Genomic DNA, 23,012 nt, shown 5'->3' on the forward strand with positions numbered 1-23,012 from the left:
GCGGTCCCTGATTCCAAAAACATATAGATATGATATGTTTGGATTAAAAACAAACTCAGTAAGCTAAAAAGAATAGACATACAGAAAAGCGTGTTATCCTGCTCAGCGCGACCACTACCGCACTATTCTGCATGGCTTGTCGATTTCACTGCCTTTGCCACGAGCGGTGGACTGACGAAACTACAAGTATGTGGTCTTGGTGAAAAAAGCAGTGCGTTCAGTTTCATTCTGTGAGTTCGACAGCTTGACTAAAATAATGTTGTTATTTCGCCTTACGCGACTTTTTTTTAAACTTTTTTTTAGAAAGACTGAATTGTTTTAGGAATACCAACGAAAGATTATTGAGTCAGAGCACACACAAAAGCTTGATATCTGGTGGGTTTTTTTTAATGAAAAGAGTCTCTTTTCAGTATGTCTGCGACGAGGCTTAAAACAACGCCTGCGAAAGGATTTCCTTCTATTTTTATAGTAAATTAAAATGACACAAAAGGGCAAAGCGAATGTTGTTTTGCAGTTTGGTCGAGACTCAGGTGGGCTATATTCCATGCATCCTGTTTTCATGCAGGTTTTTCTTATTACGTTGAGGTAACACGAGCTCATTCGTTCATATCAAATGGCGGATTTGAAAGGTCGAGAGAATATCATTTTCCGAGTAAGATATTTGACTTTTCTGTCCATGGTTTATGTGACATTTCTAGATTGTTTCTGAATGTATAGACTATGGAACTGATGAGAGGGCAGGTGCTTCAAAAAGTTATATTTTTTACACAAATGTGGACAGAAATGTATTCGGGTAGACTGGGCACCAAGACGAGATTGATGATGTATGTGTGTGTCTGTGTGTGCGTGCGTGCGTGCGTGTGTGTGTAAAGCGATTCCTATAAAACTACAGGAAAGATGTTCATTATGAAACTTTACACGTGAATTCTTCCAGACATTATCTCCAGATGTTTATCTTTTTTCGATAAATGTCTGTAATGTAAAAAGCAAAGTAACGACGTCATTTGTTCGTCTACGTTGCAACACATAATGCGTAAGGTACAGAAGGAAAATGTCAACAGTTTTGACGTATCTTTTAGCAGAAAGAAAATGTTAGCAGTTCGATGTATTTCTAAGTACACGTGGCAGGAACAGGTCGGTATTGTTGTGTTAGTCTGTATTCTAGTAATAAGACATCTTACATAGTTTCTGGTATTTAGACTTTCTGTACTTGGCGACCATCTTGGAATACACCATGTGCTCCACCTAACTGACTCTCATGTGTCTGAATGAATGTTTCCCTGTCAGTGTCACTCACAGTCACACAACCACTCGCAACCATCTAACACCACAGGTCTGGTGCATCTTTAACTTGCACAAATAATTATGTCAATGGATTTGAAACAAATTCAAAACCGCATTGTTCGTATTTTCCTAAAACGCATAGGCTATTATTACGGCTAGCAAAATGGTTCTGCCCATTTCGTTCCCTATCTATTAAATCAAATCAAATCAAATTAACTTTATTATCTCAATTTAGGAAATAACATTGGTGGCGCATAAATTATGTCATTAGTAGTCAAATTGACCTTCCTGCCACTGCCTGAAAAAAAACCAGACAAAATGCAGTATCAAGCTGCACACTGTTTTCACACACACAAAAAAGGCTTTAAGTGCCAAACATTCATGGGGCCACTGCGAAGGTTTATGGGAAGAACGGTGAACTTCAAAGCCACGCTCGTGAATTGTTAACATGTCAACAGCTGAATTGCTTACAGGCGTACGTAGTAAAACGCCTTCTTTCTTCCACTCTGATACAATGATTTCGTTAAAACCTTAGCTGATATGCTTCTTTTCATGATTCCGAGCAAAGCGGTGTTAAGTTTCCTTTGGCTTTGGCAGTGTCCGGTGATCAAGGAATCACGATAATGACCTCGCAACATGCATCAGCAGTAAAGTTAGCTGAAGAGTACGCTTCCGTTTAGTGTGGGGTCGTCGACTTCCTATCACAAACCAGTTACAAATTGTACTTTGATGCGTAAACAATTTAGCTCGCGCGCGGCTTTCTCGGATCCTACACGTGGGTCCAAAACTGCAAGCCAATAACGAAGTCTGTTTTACTGATCGGCATTACAGGCACTCACCGTCGGTGCAAAAGAACATGAAACGTATGGATGTCATGCCTGGATGGCTTTAGACAAACAAGACGTGCACTGTACCTAACGGACTTGTGATGTCAATGACGACGTTAACCGTCTTGAATTTTGCATGCGAATACGCGAGCGACAAGCTGTCTAGGAGAGAGGAGCATACTATGTAGGCTAATGAGCCTTGCTGCCAATAAGGTCGTGTGTACACATCTGCAGTGAATGTCTGTTGTAGTTTCTTTAACGTACCTATGCCGATACAACCTGTGTGACCTGAGGAAGACCTCAGGGTGGAATATGTCGTACCTTGTATCGTACGGCCGTGTTATCACTTCGTATTAATAACGTGAGTACAGTGCTTTTTATCCTTTTATTTGATACACAGTTTGTTGTAAACAACTCGTTACAGCCTCGTCTAGTTTTCTGTATCCTTCTACTTGAGCGCACATAATGATGTCATGGTGTTCGCACCAGTAACTCAGCACGAAGATGGAATACGTTACAGTGGTGGTCGTCGACCTGTTGCAAGCAAATAACACAATTAACTTAGAATACGAAAACACTGCAACATCTGCAATGAATCTTTCATTGTAACCCTTATCTACTATCGACTAAAGAAAACTGACAAGCGAAATGATTACCAACGACTAGTGATACCTTAAATAAACAAGAAATTCCTCCGAGGTAGGAAAAACACCCCCGTCAGAGAACTCAGAACTTTATTACATGCGGAGAGAGAGAGAGAGAGAGAGAGAGAGAGAGAGAGAGAGAGAGAGAGACAGAGACAGAGACAGAGAGACAGAGAAACAGAGAAACAGAGAGACAGTCAGAAGTCAGAAGTCAGAAGTCAGAAGTCTGAAGTCTGAAGTCAGAAGTCAGAAGTCAGAAGTCAGAAGTCAGAAGTCAGAAGTCTGAAGTCTGAAGTCTGAAGTCTGAAGTCTGAAGTCTGAAGTCTGAAGTCTGAAGTCTGAAGTCTGAAGTCTGAAGTCTGAAGTCTGAAGTCAGAAGTCAGAAGTCAGAAGCCAGAAGTCAGAAGTCAGAAGTCTGAAGTCTGAAGTCTGAAGTCTGAAGTCTGAAGTCTGAAGTCTGAAGTCAGAAGTCAGAAGTCAGAAGTCAGAAGTCAGAAGTTAGAAGTCTGAAGTCTGAAGTCAGAAGTCAGAAGTCAGAATGTTTATTCGCGTAAAGGGTACGTCGAGGTTGGTGAAGTCTGAAGTCAGAAGTCAGAAGTCAGAAGTCAGAAGCCAGAAGTCAGAAGTCAGAAGTCAGAAGTCAGAAGTCTGAAGTCAGAGGTCAGAAGTCAGAAGTCTGAAGTCTGAAGTCTGAAGTCTGAAGTCAGAAGTCAGAAGTCAGAAGTCTGAATCAGAAGTCAGAAGTCAGAATGTTTATTCGCGTAAAGGGTACGTCGAGGTTGGTGGCAGTGAGAAGTCAGAAGTCAGAAGTCAGAAGTCAGAAGTCTGAAGTCTGAAGTCTGAAGTCTGAAGTCAATTCGCGTAAAGGGTACGTCGAGGTTGGTGGCAGTGAGAAGTGAGAAGTCAGAAGTCAGAAGTCAGAAGTCAGAAGTCAGAAGTCAGAAGCCAGAAGTCAGAAGTCAGAAGTCAGAAGTCTGAAGTCTGAAGTCAGAGGTCAGAAGTCTGAAGTCTGAAGTCTGAAGTCTGAAGTCTGAAGTCAGAAGTCAGAAGTCTGAATCAGAAGTCAGAAGTCAGAAGTCAGAATGTTTATTCGCGTAAAGGGTACGTCGAGGTTGGTGGCAGTGAGAAGTCAGAAGTCAGAAGTCAGAAGTCAGAAGTCAGAAGTCAGAAGTCAGAAGCCAGAAGTCAGAAGTCAGAAGTCTGAAGTCTGAAGTCTGAAGTCAGAAGTCAGAAGTCAGAAGTCAGAATGTTTATTCGCGTAAAGGGTACGTCGAGGTTGGTGGCAGTGAGAAGTCAGAAGTCAGAAGTCAGAAGCCAGAAGTCAGAAGTCTGAAGTCTGAAGTCTGAAGTCTGAAGTCTGAGGTCAGAAGTCAGAAGTCAGAAGTCAGAAGTCAGAAGTCTGAAGTCTGAAGTCTGAAGTCTGAAGTCTGAAGTCAGAAGTCTGAAGTCAGAAGTCAGAATGTTTATTCGCGTAAAGGGTACGTCGAGGTTGGTGGCAGTGAGAAGTCAGAAGTCAGAAGTCAGAAGTCAGAAGCCAGAAGTCAGAAGTCAGAAGTCTGAAGTCTGAAATCAGAAGTCAGAAGTGAGAAGTGAGAAGTGAGAAGTGAGAAGTCAGAAGTCAGAGGTCAGAAGTCAGAAGTCTGAAGTCTGAAGTCTGAAGTCTGAAGTCTGAAGTCTGAAGTCAGAAGTCTGAAGTCTGAAGTCTGAAGTCTGAAGTCTGAAGTCAGAATGTTTATTCGCGTAAAGGGTACGTCGAGGTTGGTGGCAGTGAGAATGGTTATTTCCCTTTGACCATTAATATGTCACTCTTAATCTTAATCCACCAATAACTCCCTTACCGTGTGTTTGACTGGTCCCAATTTTTGTAAGGACCGTCTCAGGAATGTATAGAACCTGTTCACCAAGTTTGGTGACGATCGGTCCGTTCATTCTTGAGATCTATATGCGAACACAAACAAACAAACAAACAAACAAACAAACAAACAAACAAACACATCGAGTGAAACCTATACACACCCCTATACCGGGGGTGTAATAACATTACATCGCGCTATAGTTTGCAACAGAAGCATGACGAGGCTAGCTGCAAACGCAAGCCGAGAAGTTTAGGTTCACACAGTCCCTCTAATAGCTCGCTAAGACAGGGTCACACCACGAGAGTGCAAGCCTAGCACGTGAAAATGTTGATGTGGTCGAATGTCATGAGTTAAACCTTCCCATCGCCACTCTTTCCCTATGCCAATAACAATTAAGACAAATCCAATCAACAGTCACGGCAGGGGTGCGTTGGCAATGCTTTCTGGTATCTTTAATCGGCACGTACCTTCTGTACGATTCGATTGTAATTGTGAGAGTATCGAAAGGCTTCTGGCATTGTAACTACTCCAATAACTGACATAATGATAGCACACTGAGCAACATGAAATATTTACACAGAAGCGCTTCTGCCTCAGAAAACGTGCACTGTAGAACTGAGAGAGTAAACAGATCGGATGAAGCAAGTTCATATGTTTTAACCTTTTCATTTCTGCGAGTCCCTTTGACAAAAGGTTTCTGTTCTTTACGCGTTATTTTTAATACATGTATATGGGGTATTCATGACATTGAATACACAAAGGCCGCGTCTCGCTCTAGCATCCTATACTGTTCAAAAAAAGAAACGCATAGTTGCTACTTGCCAAATTTGTTTTATTTTTCGAAAAAATTAACAGAAAATCCAATATTTAGATTATTTGTTTGAAATTTGGTATGGACACAGTTGAATGCACACACAGTTCATTTGCATCTTCAAATCAATCAGTCAATCAATACGATTGGGTGCCGAGGCTGTCAAGTCAGTAGGGGGTGTGACTGCCTTGAGCAGCAACAACTGCCCGGCACCTTCTGGGCATGGACTGGATCAGATGCCGGATATCTTGCTGTGGGATGGTGTCCCACTCCTCCTGAAGTGCCTGCAATAGATCGCGGTGATTTGCCGGCGCTTCTTCTCGCCTGCGCACACGTCTGTCCAATTCATCCCAGAGGTGTTCTATCGGGTTCATGTCTGGCGACATGGATGGCCAGGGAAGCACCTGGACATGGTGGTCGGTGAGGAACTGGGTGGTGAGTCGTGCTGTGTGCGGCCGAGCGTTGTCCTGCTGGAATATGGCATCCTGGTCAGCCAGAAGAGGAAGGGCGTGTGGGCGCAGAATTTCCTCCACGTATCGCTGGGCAGTTATGCGCCCTTGGACGTGCACCAGGGTGCTCCTTCCAGCGGTATTGATCGCCGCCCACACCATGACGCCTCCACCACCATGAACGGGTGCCTCATCCACACAGTTGGGCGCGTAACGTTCGTTTACTCTCCGGTAGACCCTCCTCCGACCATCATGTCGCTGGAGCAGGAAGTAGGACTCGTCGCTGAACCACACGTGTCTCCAGTGATTCCGGACGGTCCAGCGAAGGTGCTGGTTGCCCCACTGCACTCGGTTCTGGCGATGGCGGCGGGTGAGGACAGCTCCTCTGTGAGGTCTGCGAGCTCTCAAACCAGCTTCATGCAGGCGGTTCCGCACGGTCTGGTCCGATAATCGGTGTGGCCCGGGGAGAGCCTGGACAGAAGATGAGGCCGACAGGAAACGATTCCGGAGGTGGCGGAGCCGAATGAAGCGGTCGTGAGCAGCAGTTGTCGCCCTTGGTCTTCCCGCTCGTGGCAAGTCAGCAACGGAGCCAGTGGCTTGAAACCTGACCCACAGTCTACTGATGGTGCTCTGGGACACGTGGAAGTGCCTGGCGATTGCACTTTGACTTTGGCCTGCTTGTAAACGACCCAATGCAATTTGGCGGTCTTCTCTGCTCAATCGGGCCATCTTTCGTCGCTGAATTGTCGTCTGATTTCTTTGTGGCGAACAATCCGCTTTTATGGGTTTTGGAAGACATGGTGAGAGCTCAATATTCCCCGAGTTTCACGAGATTACACTGAAGCATGACGAGTGGTCATGCCAAATGAGCAATTTTGACATTGTAGCCACTGATAACGCATGCGTCACGTGCAGAGCTCACTTGTGGCAATGGACGAAAGGTCGACGACCAGATAAACATTTTCTGCAGTTTGGTGGATATCCTTGTAGCCATATAACTAAATTAACCAAATATTACAAGCTATGCGTTTCTTTTTTTGAACAGTATATTTTAATCTTTTACCAAGGGAATTTAGTTCTTTAGATTACATATTGGACGATTTAAATCTTTTTGTATGAGTATAAGTTTGTGTGTGTGTGTGTGTGTGTGTGTGTGTGTGTGTGTGTGTGTGTGTGAAGGTGTAAATGTGTGTGTAAGTGTGTGAGTGTGTATGCGTGCGTACGTGCGTGCGTGCATGCGAGTGGTTATTCGTGTGTGTGTGTGTGTGTGTGTGTGTGTGTGTGTGTGTGTGTGTTTATTAGTGTGTGTGTGTTTATTAGTGTGTGTGTGTGTGTGTGTGTGTGTGTGTGTGTGTGTGTGTGTGTGTGTGTGTGTGTGTGTGTGTGTGTGTGTGAATGCGTGCTTGCGTGCATGCTTGCGTACAAGGGGGTGACAATTATATAGGCCAATAGAACTCCAGACGACGTTGAACGTGAGCAGACCTAGACCAACAGATCAATCATTCACACTGGTTATTATGGCGAACTCGGCCACACACAAAGCTACGACGACTCGCAGCGAGTTGCGAGTTGCATATTAAATACGAAATTGGTGTTGCTGAGCTCTAACTGTTGACCTCCTTTACCTCACATCTCGGAAGTCCAAAGTTTCAAGATTTGTATTTTTCTCCTCCTCCTCCTCCGTATCTCCTTCCTATGTCCTCCTCTCTTGTTCCTCCTCCTCCTCATCTTCGTTATTTTTTTTTCTCCTTTTTACATTTAGTCAAGTTTTGACTAAATGTTTTAACATAGAGGGGGGAATCGAGACGAGGGTCGTGGTGTATGTGTGTGTGTGTGTCTGTCTGTCTGTCTGTGTGTGTGTGTAGAGCGATTCAGACTAAACTACTGGACCGATGAAATTTGACATGAGAGTTCCTGGGTATGATATCCTCAGACGTTTTTTTTCATTTTTTTGTAAATGTCTTTGATGACGTCATATCCGACTTTTCGTGAAAGTTGAGGCGGCACTGTCACGCTCTCATTTTTCAACCAAATTGGTTGAAATTTTGGTCAAGTAATCTCCGACGAAGCCCGGACTTCGGTATTGCATTTCAGCTTGGTGGCTTAAAAATTAATTAATGACTTTGGTCATTAAATATCTGAAAATTGTAAAAAAAAAATATTTGTTTTATAAAACGATCCAAATTTACGTTCATCTTATTTTCCATCATTTTCTGATTCCAAAAACATATAAACATGTTATATTTGGATTAAAAACAAGCTCTCAAAATTAAAAATATAAAAATTATGATCAAAATTAAATTTTCGAAATCAATTTAAAAACACTTTCATCTTATTCCTTGTCGGTTCCTGATTCCAAAAACATATAGATATGATATGTTTGGAATGAAAACACGCTCAGAAAGTATAACGAAGAGAGGTACAGAAAAGCGTGCTATCCTTCTCAGCGCAACTACTACCCCGCTCTTCTTGTCAATTTCACTGCCCTTGCCATGAGCGGTGGACTGACGATGCTACGAGTATACGGTCTTGCTGCGTTGCATTGCGTTCAGTTTCATTCTGTGAGTTCGACAGCTACTTGACTAAATGTTGTATTTTCGCCTTTCGCGACTTGTTCTTCTTCTTCTTCTTCTTCTTCTTCTTCTTCTTCTTCTTCTTCTTCTTCTTCTTCTTCCAAGCACTTAATTAAATCTTATGTAAGGATGCATTTGATTCGCAAACTTCAGCGAAGAGGGAGACACAGAGTAGACTTTCTTGTTTTATATTGAACGACCATTAGGCGATAAAACCTGGCCACTGCTTTGTTCGTTTAAGAGTGTAGAGAGCGTATCTCTTCATCCAAACATAGATGGAGTAGCCTCTCTCGCAACGAAAAGAACGTGTCGTGTAAAGTGCAGAGAACATATCTGTTTGAGGGCAGCTCTCCAGTCAAAACACGAGTAGGGATGGGATAGCCTCTGTCGCACAGGTCGCTTCACTGTTTATAGTGCAGAAGACATTGTCCATTTTCAACCGATTTTCAACCGATTTTTGTCAGGATATAGTCGCTAAGGATTCTAAATCGGGGGTACATTGGTATTGTGAAGAATCACCCAGAATTTTTAACCGACTTTTATCCGATTTTCATCCGAAGTATAGTCTCATGGTTGGACGTTGCACGAGCTGATTGTGTGCGCTGCGCTCTCGAGTGACTCGCATTGTTATTCCTCTGAGGCTTGGATGAGAGAAATCTGATCACAATCTGCGAGCCACTTCAACTGCAGACTTAAAGGTTGGCTGAGCGATTACGCTTTTCGTATGGCGGTGATCTTTAACCGACTTCTATCTGACAATGGTTTTTGGAAAGTCGATTAGAAAATCTGTTGAGAATCGGCCATGTAAAGAACGGTTTAGCGTGTAGAGAAGATACATGTCCGAGGGCAGCTTTCCAGTCAAGTTTCCAATACGAAAAGGTATGGGATTGTCTCTCTGGTGACGAACAGGCCGCTGCACTAAAACAAAAAATGTAGATCGTGTCTGCGATGACAATGCCAGCACCAGGAAAGTCGTCTGTACGCAGCTGAGTCTTTGGCAATAGCCGCATCATAAAAGCTGCCTTCATTGGTGGTTTCTTTATCGTGCCTGTGGACTTTCTAAGATCGTAAACTTCATCCCTCGACAATACCCACTGTGGGCGTCAGTGGAGTCTTCAACAATGGACGCATCATAAGCTGCCTTTGATGGTCCGCCCATTCTTGTCGTGCTTGTAGACCGCGTAAGAATGCAGGCTTCAGCCGTCAATGGCCACCAGCGGAAACGATGTCTGCACGTTGCGACGACGACGACGACAAAAGAATGCCCCCCCATCATCGCAACCACCACGACCGACATCGCACAAAGGGGGCATCATCCTGAGTCTCGCTCAGGCCTGTCCGCTCATGGACCGCGAGGGATAGAAAGCAGGGGATGCCCGGATCAAAAGCGGCTGCATGCTGGGAAGGGGGGAAGGGAGAGGACTCCGGGATACGGAACCAATTAACGCCTGGTTACCGTATTCCCGATGTCGTCTCTTCTCGTTCCGGCGCGGGTGTTTGCGCGAGATTTGGTGCGTCGCTGCTCTGCTGTTGCTTCGGTGTTCTCTCTCTGGGTACGAGCGGACGAAGGACGAAGTGAGATAGCGGACCAAGGACGAAGTGAGATAGCGGACGAAGGACGAAGTGAGATTGAGACCTATTTGGATGCTTTGCGTGCCATCATTATTCAGCGAAGCCCTGCCCAGACATTGCTTTTGTTACCATCATGTGTGTTAATTTGTCCGCTGTCTGTATTCTCGGTCACTTCTTGAGGCTGTAGAATAGTGTAACGATGGGAACGGTCGAGCGTGATATTTTGATTGTCCGAAATGTATCCAGAAGGAACGAAAAGACCTTGCCATTGCTGTTCGCTTTTGCTCATTGACTCTTTCTGCATAAATATATGTACTTTTTTCTTTGTCCCTTTGTTTTTCAACGTTTTCTTCTCTGCGTCTCTTTTGCATGTAGGCCTACTTTTCCTATTGCAGCCTTTATTTTGAAGAACTCTTTATTTCTCTACTTGGAACCATCATTATTTCTTTCTGATGTCTCTCCCCGTTTTTCTCGTTGTCTCTTTGCTAATAAATGTAAGTGTCCCTCTCTCCGTACCCCTGCTTCTGCATTTGTGTGTTTTTATCTCTGCTTCTCTTTTGCCTGCGCGTTTTCTGTTGCGCCCTTTGAGTCGATCTACATGTCTTTGTTTTCTGTTGCGACCTTTGAGTCGATCTACATGTCTTTGTTTTCTGTCTTCTTTTTTAAAAATCTTTTTCTCTGTCAGTGTCCGTCCCCGTCTTTATCATCTTGATCTGTCCCTTTCTCTAGCCGTGATTCTGTTTCTCTCAACTACGCTTTCCTTCCCTTCTCTGCAGCCTCTTGGATCTGTGCCTGGCATTGACCGTAAGGTATATGCAATGGTGTCTAAAGTTCACTGAATGGAAGAAGTCTTGAGGCGAGTGGCCGTACAATATCGAGTACATTCTGCGTGGAGTAAGGCAAGGCAAGGAAATGCAAAGCAAGGCAAGGCAAGACAAGGCAAGGAAATGCAAAGCAATGCAGGGAAATGCAAAGCAACGCAAGCGCAAGACAAGGCAAGGCACGGGAGTTTATTTCAGAAAACCCCATGGGGGTATATGAACAATGACAAAAAATGAAAAGGGAAGAAACTCAAACTTTCAGTTGTACGAACACTTAGATCAAATAAACTGACGATAAATATTATAAGGATTTCGCAATTAAAAAAGAAAATCACGGGTACTAACCATATTCACAGAGATTTCTGTGATGAAGCTAATTAGCTGCAGACCATAAAGGTACCACCCATCATGTAAGGCAACATAGGCCTGTCCACAGAACTTGCCTGTCCAGGCTTTTACATAAGATAAGAGCATCCTTCCACTTGGACACATACTAAAATTCAACTGCACCGCTCTTTTCTGTGTAGAATTTTTGTTTGCTTGTTTGTTTGCTTAACGCCGAGCCGACCACCGTAAGGGCTATATCAGGGCGGTGCTGCTTTGACATATAACGTGCGCCACACACAAGACAAAAGTCGCAGCACAGGCTTCGTGTCTCACCCAGTCACATTATTCTGACACCGGACCAACCAGTCCTAGCACTAACCCCATAATGCCAGACGCAAGGCGGAGCAGCCACTGGATTGCCAATTTTAAAGTCTTGGGTATGACCCGGCCGGGGTTTGAACCCACGACCTCCCGATCACGGGGCGGACGCCTTACCACTAGGCCAACCGTGCTAGTCTGTGTAGAATGAGAATTTGTTGTTCAATTAATTTCACTACAAAATTAATTCAGCAAAATATTCAAACTCTGTGTAGAACGCTGCCTGGTTATTGATTTTTGGTATGTGATCAAGTGGAAGGATGCCCTGACTACTATCAAAGCCCGAAGAGTTCTATGATTGCTGACACCATCGTTCACACAGGGAGAAATGTGTGTATTCTATATACGTGAGAGAGGCCACCCATACGATAACTAAACCATAATATTCAAACGTGTGTATATCATGTAAATGAGGTCAAGTGGTCAAAGTATTACGTCGACATATGCACAGCCTGATGGTGACCTTTCAAGTAATTTTTCCACCGGCGATGCGGAATAATGGTTGTTTGATTGTTTCTCTCTTTCTCTTTGTTTTGGCCCTGAGGCAAATTCTTCCTTCTTTTCTTTGGAACTGATGATCACATAATGCTAAACAACCCACCTGATTCAGTGTTGAAAGTAAGCCGTCATAATATTAACATAAGCGACATACTTCGTAGCGCTTTCAGTTTGTCAATGCGGATGACTGATTGCCAATTCGAGCAAAATGGTTTGAAGTTTGAAAGAGAGTCGATTAAGAGCTGACAGTATGTTCAGAAGGCACAAAAGTGCAGAAAAGATGTACAGAATCATACATTGCTGGCTGCGTGATATCTGATTTGAAGTTGTGTTGTTTTTTCTTTAAATATTGAAAAGATCGATTTCGCTCGGAGTTCAATATTTAAGAAAACAACTCACGTAAAACCAGCTGTTACACAGCAAGCCATGCAGTATTCTCTATGTTCAAAAACAAATAACAATTTCTCTGTGGCCTTCTACAATAACAAGGCTAGGTCCACTGGAGACGGATGTTCGGCTTTAAACATACTATTACGTTCCGGGCAAATTTCCATCATTATTTGCAACTATTTTCTGTGTATTACGTGGAGTGGTAGGGTAAAAAAAAGGAGATAGGAAGAGAGAGCCAAATCAACTGAACATCTTCTGAGGTAAGACCCAAACAAACGAATGATCAGACATCCAGCATTCCTTTGGGAATTTGTCCAAGTGGTCCTAGAGGCCGTTAATTTTTCAACTCTTCAACCGGCCAAATATATTCTTGCGTAGAATAGAATATCTTTGACCTGTTGAAGAGTTGAAAAATGAAGGGGAAAATGTACGACGCGTAAAATCGTTTTGGGCTTGGGGAGGTCGAGGATGCAAAGAGCGGAAACTATTTAATAATGATAATAATAACTGGACATTTTTAAGTGCCTAACCTATGGCTCTAGGCCCTTTACAAAAGAACATATACAAAATAGAACAATTAAATGTACAACCTACATAAAACAATTAATCATACGGACAAAAATCACCACATGTACTGTTCACACAATATTCATATATGCTATACACACTATATATACACACATACCCAGCGAACACTTTCAACAATCATACCAACTTTAAGGGAGAGGAGTACGTGCAGAAATGGAATGGAAAAGACATTAGGCCGGGTTGGTAGAAAAACAAAGTTTTCAACTGTTGTTTCACATTTACTTTCGTCAAAATTAGGTGTACTTGTGCACGTGTGCTTTTGTAGTGTCTTTTTTTTGCACCCGTACACGCGGACTCTGTCAGCCCTTGTTCATTTCCTACCGGAGATTCAAGGCTTTTCCCTCGCGGATACTTGGATGGGGTAGTGTTTTGGAGCGGTGGTTGGATATTGTCGCAGACATATGTTTTGCATTGTGCTTTGTACAGCGGGTGTGAAGATAGAGAAGACACTAGCGAATAGGAAAACGGCACAGGGAAGGTGGAAGACGGTGATAAGTTAATGTTGTGAAGTTAAGAAGTTGAAATAGTTAAGTAGCGAACGCACATACAGACATGCACGCACGCACGCACGCACGCACACCCTGACACACATGTCATGCAAGACAAACACACACACACACACACATACACACACACACACACACACACACACACACACACACACACACACACACACAAACTGACAAGCACACACGCCCGCACACGCAGAGAGAGAGAGAGAGAGAGAGAGAGAGAGAGAGAGAGAGAGAGAGAGAGAGAGAGAGAGAGAGAGAGAGAGAGAGAGAGAGAGAGAGAGAGATTGTGAGTGGGTGGGCGGGGCCAAGAATTCCAAGCCGAATCGTTCCGTAACGAACAAGAAACATAAGAAATACACTGATCAATGAAAGACCAAATTCACGTTCAATGTATTGAATTTCATAACTTGAAGAAGAGGCCCTCCTGCAGTTCTCGAACGAAGAACATGTGCAGCCCGATACCGTAGCACCCTTCTGCATTGAATATCAACACTATTCCCCCTTGTCAAAATTTCGGTATGATGAGTTTTAGATTCTCGGTCGATGCTTTTGTGATAGGGATTCCAACAAGGAGTATGGATTCGGTCTTCCCTCTAACATTTCTTATGGATATATTCTTTTTGCAAAGAAGCAACACTCTTTTTCCCTTTTCCCTCTCTCAAACTTGTTCTCTCCTTCGAATCACTCTCATTTCCCCCTGCTAGTTTCTCCTCCAAATCCCTCCTCTCTCTTCCCAGTCGCCCCCTTCTGTAATCCTTCCTCTCTACTCCCAACCACTCCATCTTTCACTTCATCTCTGCTTCCTGAGATACTCCTTCCTTCTAACTTCTCCGACTCCGCTTCCCCCCCCCTCCCACCCCAACCCTTCCGTTCCCACCAGCTGTTCCATGATCCCTCCTTTTCCATCCTTGTTGAGTAAGTTCAAGCTGCTCTATACCACTTAATTTACATAAATTTACTCGCAATTTACCTCAATGCAATGCATTTTGTGTACATATGTATAATGTGTTTTCACTTTAGTTATCTGTTAAAATGTAGAATTTTAGTTTTTCTATTTTCTATTTTTTATCTTGTATTTTTATTTCATTTTTGTAGTTAGTCCCTCTTTAGGGCGAGGGCTGGATGTAAAAAAAGCAGACCACTGCTTAATCTACTACCCTCGTTAAATAAAGAATTGTCATTATTTTTTTACTTCTGCTCCCTTTTCTCTCAACTGTTCTATCCAATCCGTCCCCTCATTCGCAGCCTTCTTCCTCCCTTCTCTCTCCTACCCAACGACTCCCTTCTCCTCTCCCATCCCGGCCTCCATGCGTTCCATTTTTCCGTGGAGCACCTCTCATCCCACTACCTTGTAATGTAAAGGACTGGGTGGCCGAGTGGTAACGCACTTGCGCTCGGAAGCGAGAGGTTGCGAGTTCGACCCTGGGTCAGGGCGTTAGCAATTTTCTCCCCCCTTTCCTAACCTAGGTGGTGGGTTCAAGTGCTAGTCTTTCGGATGAGACGAAAAACCGAGGTCCCTTCGTGTACACTACATTGGGGTGTGCACGTTAAAGATCCCACGATTGACAAAAGGGTCTTTCCTGGCAAAATTGTATAGGCATAGATAAAAATGTCCACCAAAATACCCGTGTGACTTGGAATAATAGGCCGTGAAAAGTAGGATATGCGCCGAAATGGCTGCGATCTGCTGGCCGATGTGAATGCGTGATGTATTGTGTAAAAAAAATTCCATCTCACACGGCATAAATAAATCCCTGCGCCTTGAATATGTGCGCGATATAAATTTCATACATTTTTTTTTTAAATCCCTGCGCTTAGAACTGTACCCACGGAATACGCGCGATATAAGCCTCATATTGATTGATTGAAAATGTAAATCCCTCCTCGCTCCCCCAACTGTTCCTTCCTCCCAACTCCACCTTCCCCCTCTGTTTTCTCTTCTGATCCTTCCTGTCTTCTTCTCCTGTTCCTTCCACAACTTCACCACACCTTAACTCCCTTATTAACGTAATTTTCTGTTATTCACTTCACTTCCCCGATTCCATCCAAGCCCCAGTATATCTCTCGACACCACCAACGCTACCACCTCCACCACCATCTCTCCAACACCCCAGTCACCCCTCTCCACGCCCGTAACACCCCTTCTCGAAGGACACGTCCTCTGCACACCAGAGAGCCGAGAGACGTTGTGCGGACGTGAATAGTTGGCTCACAGGACGTGTCCCGGTGGGCCAGCATCAGGACCTCCTGTGCTTCTACTTGGACGTGGGGGAAGAATAGGTTCTCTCTCGCTGGTTTTGTGATATTGGGAAAACTCTCGATTGTGGGGTATAGTGTTGTGCTGGGGCGGTCCTGCTTGTGGTTTATGTTTGTGTGTGTGTGTGTGTGTGTGCGTGTGCGTGCGCGTGCGTGCGTGTGTGTGTGTGTGTGTGTGTGTGCGTGCGTGCGTGTGTGTGTGTGTTAGTGTGTGTGAAAGTCCCAGGAGCTTCTTGCACCTGGACGTGACAAGTTCAGAAACTTTAACCAATGGTAAACATTTTCCAGCGTATTGTCAAAATACTGACACGCAGTTGCAATAGATGATCTGATTTCGAACCCATGCGCGAAAATATTGACCCTGAACGAAATAACATTCAGTAAAGTGTGTGTTCTTTTTGCATGTACTTGCAGTATTTATCTAGTGCTTGCTAAAAGTATATCGACGAAGCATCATTTTGCCTTAAAGCGCTTTGACGTTTACTTACTTTCTTACTTACTTATGCCTTTGACCCCGTCCGGGGCATAGGCCGCCAACAAGATTTTATCTCTTGTTGACGTTTCTGTAACGAGTATTTTTTTCCATGGATGGGTTGTTAGCCCTTCGCACAACCCCCAACCTGGATGGCCGGGGTGTATACTTAGTCTGGCCCCATTCACCTCAGACCTGTCCGGCGTGGTTACACCTGCCAGGAGCATTATGCAGGCTCCGGCCGGCATAGGTCTTTGGATCATCAGGGCACACAAGCTGCTACGCCACGGCAAGGCATATACACCAGTAGCAGCATTAACGTTTTCCAAGGATAAAAGCCAAGGGAAAGGAAAGGGGTGATGTTAATTAAAAAAGGGTATTGTAGTTTTTTATCATGGGTTTTATGAATTTTCTTCTCTTACTCTTTTATAATTATTAATTAATGACCTATATGTGCTGATGACCAATTTAATTTCCTTTGTTGGATCAATAAAATGTTATGAGTTATGATGAGTTATGAGTTAATTAAAGATGCTGTATGTTCGGTGTAATTATGAATTTTCAGTTGAATTAATACAATATAACTGACCCAAATCTGAAATACTTTCTGCAAAAAATTCTACTCTGCACTGCAGAGGGCAATCAGTATGTTGATTTGCGAGGGCTCTCATACCACGTCAAAACCTGCATGGCAGAGAGCAATCAGTATGTTGATTTACGAGTGCTCTGATACCACGTCAAAACCTGCATGGCAGAGAGCAATTAGTATATTGATTTGCGAGTGCTCTGATACCACGTCAAAACCTGCATGGCAGAGAGCAATCAGCATGTTGATTTGCGAGTGCTCTGATACCACGTCAAAACCTGCATGGCAGGGAGCAATCAGTATGTTGATTTGCGAGGGCTCTCATACCACGTCAAAGCCTGCATGGCAGAGAGCAATCAGTATGTTGATTTGCGAGTGCTCTGATACCACGTCAAAACCTGCATGGCAGAGAGCAATCAGTATGTTGATTTGCGAGTGCTCTGATACCACGTCAAAACCTGCATGGCGGAACTGTGGTGGTTCACATGATCACTAACATGAGAGGGACCGTAACTTTAAACTGACGCTGGCGGTGTTTGTAGCAATGACGACGACGACTACAACGATGATGGTGATAACGTTTCGGCGGAGGAGGAGGATAGGGTGTTATTGAATGATTATGTCGTGAAATCGGGCGACAGATTCTCACTGCGTGCCTTCCATCTTCTTCTACCACTCTCCACAGCTTCTGCCCCTTCGGCCGACCACCCCCGCCCCCTCTTCCTCTCTCCACACCCTCACTCTCCCTTTTCGTATATCCTCCCCCCTCCCCCCCTCCCCCTTTGTCTTTCTTATTGAACAGTTTCGTGCGAAGCTGATTGGTGTTTGCTTAAGAAAGCAGCAGCTGTGTTCTAGTTATGTCTACCGACTTTCATAAACAGTATGCATGTCACTTGAACATGATTGATGTTTTCTCTTGGATATTACAGGTTGATTCGAGATGAAGCCACACACAAGCATAAATCGTGACACACACACACACACACACACACACACACACGCGCGCGCGCGCGCACACACACACACGCACAACCACACACACACACACACACACACACAAACACACACACACACACACACACACACACGCGCGCGCAAGCAAGTCTACCCGATTATTAAAAAGTCTTACAGCATGCACAACTTATTAGGGACAATATACAGTTGTATATATACTGTTCAAAAAAAGAAACGCATAGCTTGTAATATTTGGTTAATTTAGTTATATGGCTACAAGGATATCCACCAAACTGCAGAAAATGTTTATCTGGTCGTCGACCTTTCGTCCATTGCCACAAGTGAGCTCTGCACGTGACGCATGCGTTATTAGTGGCTACAATGTCAAAATTGCTCATTTGGCATGACCACTCGTCATGCTTCAGTGTAATCTCGTGAAACTCGGGGAATATTGAGCTCTCACCATGTCTTCCAAAACCCATAAAAGCGGATTGTTCGCCACAAAGAAATCAGACGACAATTCAGCGACGAAAGATGGCCCGATTGAGCAGAGAAGACCGCCAAATTGCATTGGGTCGTTTACAAGCAGGCCAAAGTCAAAGTGCAATCGCCAGGCACTTCCACGTGTCCCAGAGCACCATCAGTAGACTGTGGGTCAGGTTTCAAGCCACTGGCTCCGTTGCTGACTTGCCACGAGCGGGAAGACCAAGGGCGACAACTGCTGCTCACGACCGCTTCATACGGCTCTGCCACCTCCGGAATCGTTTCCTGTCGGCCTCATCTTCTGTCCAGGCTCTCCCCGGGCCACACCGATTATCGGACCAGACCGTGCGGAACCGCCTGCATGAAGCTGGTTTGAGAGCTCGCAGACCTCACAGAGGAGTTGTCCTCACCCGCCGCCATCGCCAGAACCGAGTGCAGTGGGGCAACCAGCACCTTCGCTGGACCGTCCGGAATCACTGGAGACACGTGTGGTTCAGCGACGAGTCCTACTTCCTGCTCCAGCGACATGATGGTCGGAGGAGGGTCTACCGGAGAGTAAACGAACGTTACGCGCCCAACTGTGTGGATGAGGCACCCGTTCATGGTGGTGGAGGCGTCATGGTGTGGGGGGCGATCAATACTGCTGGAAGGAGCACCCTGGTGCACGTCCAAGGGCGCATAACTGCCCAGCGATACGTGGAGGAAATTCTGCGCCCACACGCCCTTCCTCTTCTGGCTGACCAGGATGCCATATTCCAGCACGACAACGCTCGCCCGCACACAGCACGACTCACCACCCAGTTCCTCACCGACCACCATGTCCAGGTGCTTCCCTGGCCATCCATGTCGCCAGACATGAACCCGATAGAACACCTCTGGGATGAATTGGACAGACGTGTGCGCAGGCGAGAAGAAGCGCCGGCAAATCACCGCGATCTATTGCAGGCACTTCAGGAGGAGTGGGACACCATCCCACAGCAAGATATCCGGCATCTGATCCAGTCCATGCCCAGAAGGTGCCGGGCAGTTGTTGCTGCTCAAGGCAGTCACACCCCCTACTGACTTGACAGCCTCGGCACCCAATCGTATTGATTGACTGATTGATTTGAAGATGCAAATGAACTGTGTGTGCATTCAACTGTGTCCAAACCAAATTTCAAACAAATAATCTAAATATTGGATTTTCTGTTAATTTTTTCGAAAAATAAAACAAATTTGGCAAGTAGCAACTATGCGTTTCTTTTTTTGAACAGTATACGTTTGCCTTCCGAATTAAAGGAATTCGGTTTATGTCCAACTCCTGATTTTATTGTTTGTTTGAAAATTACAAATGTTGTTTTCTGGTTTCAGGTCTCAATGACCGAAGATGCCCAGACAGATATTGCCATGAAAGCCTGACGTTATCAGACAGCATCTGGAGCAGTCTGGCAAGAGGAAATTTCCGTGACGCTCAAATCAGATGTGAACAGAAATCTGACCCGTCAACTTGTTCAAACATCTGTATTTCCCTTGCTGGCAGCAAATGCAAGCAGATCAACAAACGGTGTTCGATTGTTTTGTTTTCTCGGCTGAGATTTGAACGTTTTTGCTGGGTGTTTTACCTCCCTTAGAAACGACAGAAATTTGAGAACTTTGTCCGCACATTCAGTGAGTGGGATTTACTTTGTATGCTTTAGTCTTGCATTTTTCTATGCTCACTCGCTAGTTTGAAACATCATTCATCTAGGCAGCTGTGCCAAAAGAGCAGTAGAGCAGGTAAGGCAAAATATGAGTGTAACCTTTCTAAATAAGGGAAGTCTTTCTGTCTTCGATTTCTGAGAGACAGCAAACACTGCTTACTGTTTCTCCTGGATCAATAATGCGGAAAGACACCGATAGAGTATATGTCGTTGACTTGTCTAGGGGGATATCGAATGTTCAGACTGATATTTAGGAAGCAGTTTCAAGGTAATTAAGCGGTTATTAGCTGCACTGCATGTCTTTCGCTTTCTCTGTCTATACCTCAGATAAAAAGTATGCACATTACATGACATTATTTGTAGTCGCATTTTCCTTCTATTTGCAAGGTTCTTTTCCTTCGAGAGTATTTATGTTCAACAACGTTTGACAAACGGAGAAGCACGTATGAAAACTTTGTACGATGTCGATCGTGGTAGTTACAATATTGGAGAATATTCTATTGTCGTCGTCGTCGTTGTCGTCGCAAACATCGTTTCCGCAGGTGGTTATTGATGGTTGAAGCCTACATTCTAACGAGGCCTGCAAGCGCAAAAACGGTATTTTTTGCCATTCTCAGCTATAAACATGTATCATCGAAGATAGGTGCATAAGTGTTGCAGTCCTTGCTCATCAAGGCTTAGCCATAGGACCAAAAGTGTCCTGGACAGTGTTCCAACAGTTTCTGTGAAGATTCGTCAACTCAAAAGGGGAGTTCTTGTGAAGATCGAAACCGTTCCAAAGCCCATGGAAGGAGGAGGAGGAGGAGGAGACTTGGATCCTCACCTGGGAGGAAGCCTCGGAGGAGGAATAGGAGGAACAGGAATGGGAGTGACGGGCGGAGGAATGATGATCGACCCATCCCTCCTGGAGGACGAATCGAGCATGGTTCCCCTGATGCCAGACGTGTCCAACATGTCCTACCCTGGAGACGTGGTGGGCAAGCCGGTCTGGGAGATCGTCGTCAAGACGGTCTTCTACGTCCCTGTCATCGTCCTCGCCCTGGTGGGCAACGTGCTGGTGATGATCGTGGTGGCTCGCGACAAGCGGATGAGGACGACCACCAACTACTACATCGTCAACCTGGCGGTGGCGGACTGCCTGGTGATCCTCAGCTGTTCCTGGGTGCATCTGCTGGACGACCTTACTCCGCGCTGGGTGCTGGGGGCCTTCTTCTGCAAGTTCAACTCTTTTGCTCAAGGTCAGTTATGAGTGAGGTGTTTTTTTCTTTGTTTGTTTTTTTGTTTGGTTATTTGTTTGGTTGATGGTTGGTTGGTTGGTTTTTATATTTAGTCAAGTTTTGACTAAATATTTTAACATCGAGGGGGAATCGAAACGAGGGTATGGTGTATGTGTGTCTGTCTGTCTGTGCGTGTGTGTGTGTGTGTGTGTGTGTGTGTGTGTGTAGAGCGATTCAGACTAAACTACTGGACCGATCTTTATGAAATTTGACATGAGAGTTCCTGGGTATGAAATCCCCGAACGTTTTTTTCATTTTTTTGATAAATGTCTTTGATGACGTCATATCCGGCTTTTCGTGAAAGTTGAGGCGGCACTGTCACGCCCTCATTTTTCAACCAAATTGGTTCAAATTTTGGTCAAGTAATCTTCGACGAAGCCCGGGGTTCGGTATTGCATTTCAGCTTGGTGGCTTAAAAATTAATTAATGACTTTGGTCATTAAAAATCGGAAAATTGTAAAAAAAAATAAAAATTTATAAAACGATCCAAATTTACATTTATCTTATTCTCCATCATTTGCTGATTCCAAAAACATATAAATATGTTATATTCGGATTAAAAACAAGCTCTGAAAATTAAATATATAAAAATTATTATCAAATTTTTTTTTTCGAAATCGTTTTAAAAACACTTTCATCTTATTCCTTGTCGGTTCCTGATTCCAAAAACATATAGATATGATATGTTTGGATTAAAAACACGCTCAGAAAGTTAAAACGAAGAGAGGTACAGAAAAGCGTGCTATCCTTCTCAGCGCAACGAATATCCCGCTCTTCTTGTCAATTCCACGGGCACTGCCTTTGCCACGGGCGGTGGAGTGACGATGCTACGAGTATACGGTCTTGCTGCGTTGCGTTGCGTTCAGTTTCATTCTGTGAGTTCGACAGCTACTTGACTAAATATTGTATTTTCGCCTTACGCGACTTGTTGTTTTGTGGAGTGGTTTCTGTTGGTAGGGGTGAGGGGGAGGGGGGGGGGGGGTGAGGTTGGTGCTTTGTTTGACTGATCGAATGTCTCGTGCTGTATTGATTGTTTCGTTATTTGTTTGTTTGTTGATTTGTTTGTTGTTTTGGTTGTTGTTTTATTTTGAAGTTTGTTGTTGCAGTGCAAATCTATCGGTGCGGTGCTCTTCGCAACTGAGAGCATGTATATATGCGTGTTATAATTCCGTCTTTACTTTACGTTACACACACACACACACACACACACACACACACACACACACACACACACACACACACACACACAAACAGCAATTCTCACGAGTAACTATACCATCTTTGACCTTTGCTTTTGTATGGTGTTAGCAGCTAGCCAAATTGCTATTATCATTCGCATTATTCCATATTGTGAGGAAATATCCGCTCTCAGGATATTGGACAAACAACATTTTTTTATTGTCTTTTGCATGGTGATAATTCAATACGGGGACAATGACTCAAATAATAATAATAATAATAATAAATGAGCATTTATATAGCGCAACATCATAACTTTACAATTATGCTCTTTGCGCTTGACACATTTAAAATTAAAACACAGTTATACAAGCATTTACATCTACATTCATAGTCAGCAACGCTTAATTAAAAGCATACACCATCAAACATATATTACAAAAGATTCTTCCACTAAGTAATAAAAACATGAATCAAATAGGTAGTGAAAACAGGGAAATACCAGCTGAATACCCTTAATCAAACAGAACATGTTATCAACTATACTGAAAACAGCCCTAATGTTTATATACATTATCACATAATCACTAAAA

The 23,012-nt window shown here is 44.1% G+C and overlaps 1 protein-coding gene across 1 annotated transcript in view; it reads left to right on the forward strand.

The window, feature by feature from the left end:
• The window catches only part of LOC138958916 (QRFP-like peptide receptor), a gene marked incomplete in the record, with an annotated part of 130,893 nt that overhangs the window by 64,202 nt on the left and 43,679 nt on the right, over nt 1-23,012 (forward strand). The window contains 1 exon segment of the mRNA XM_070330252.1: nt 19,635-21,201. Within this exon segment, the coding sequence (XP_070186353.1) occupies nt 20,748-21,201 (454 nt within the window).

Source organism: Littorina saxatilis, linkage group LG2, assembly GCF_037325665.1.
Source record: "Littorina saxatilis isolate snail1 linkage group LG2, US_GU_Lsax_2.0, whole genome shotgun sequence".
Taxonomy (NCBI): domain Eukaryota; kingdom Metazoa; phylum Mollusca; class Gastropoda; order Littorinimorpha; family Littorinidae; genus Littorina; species Littorina saxatilis.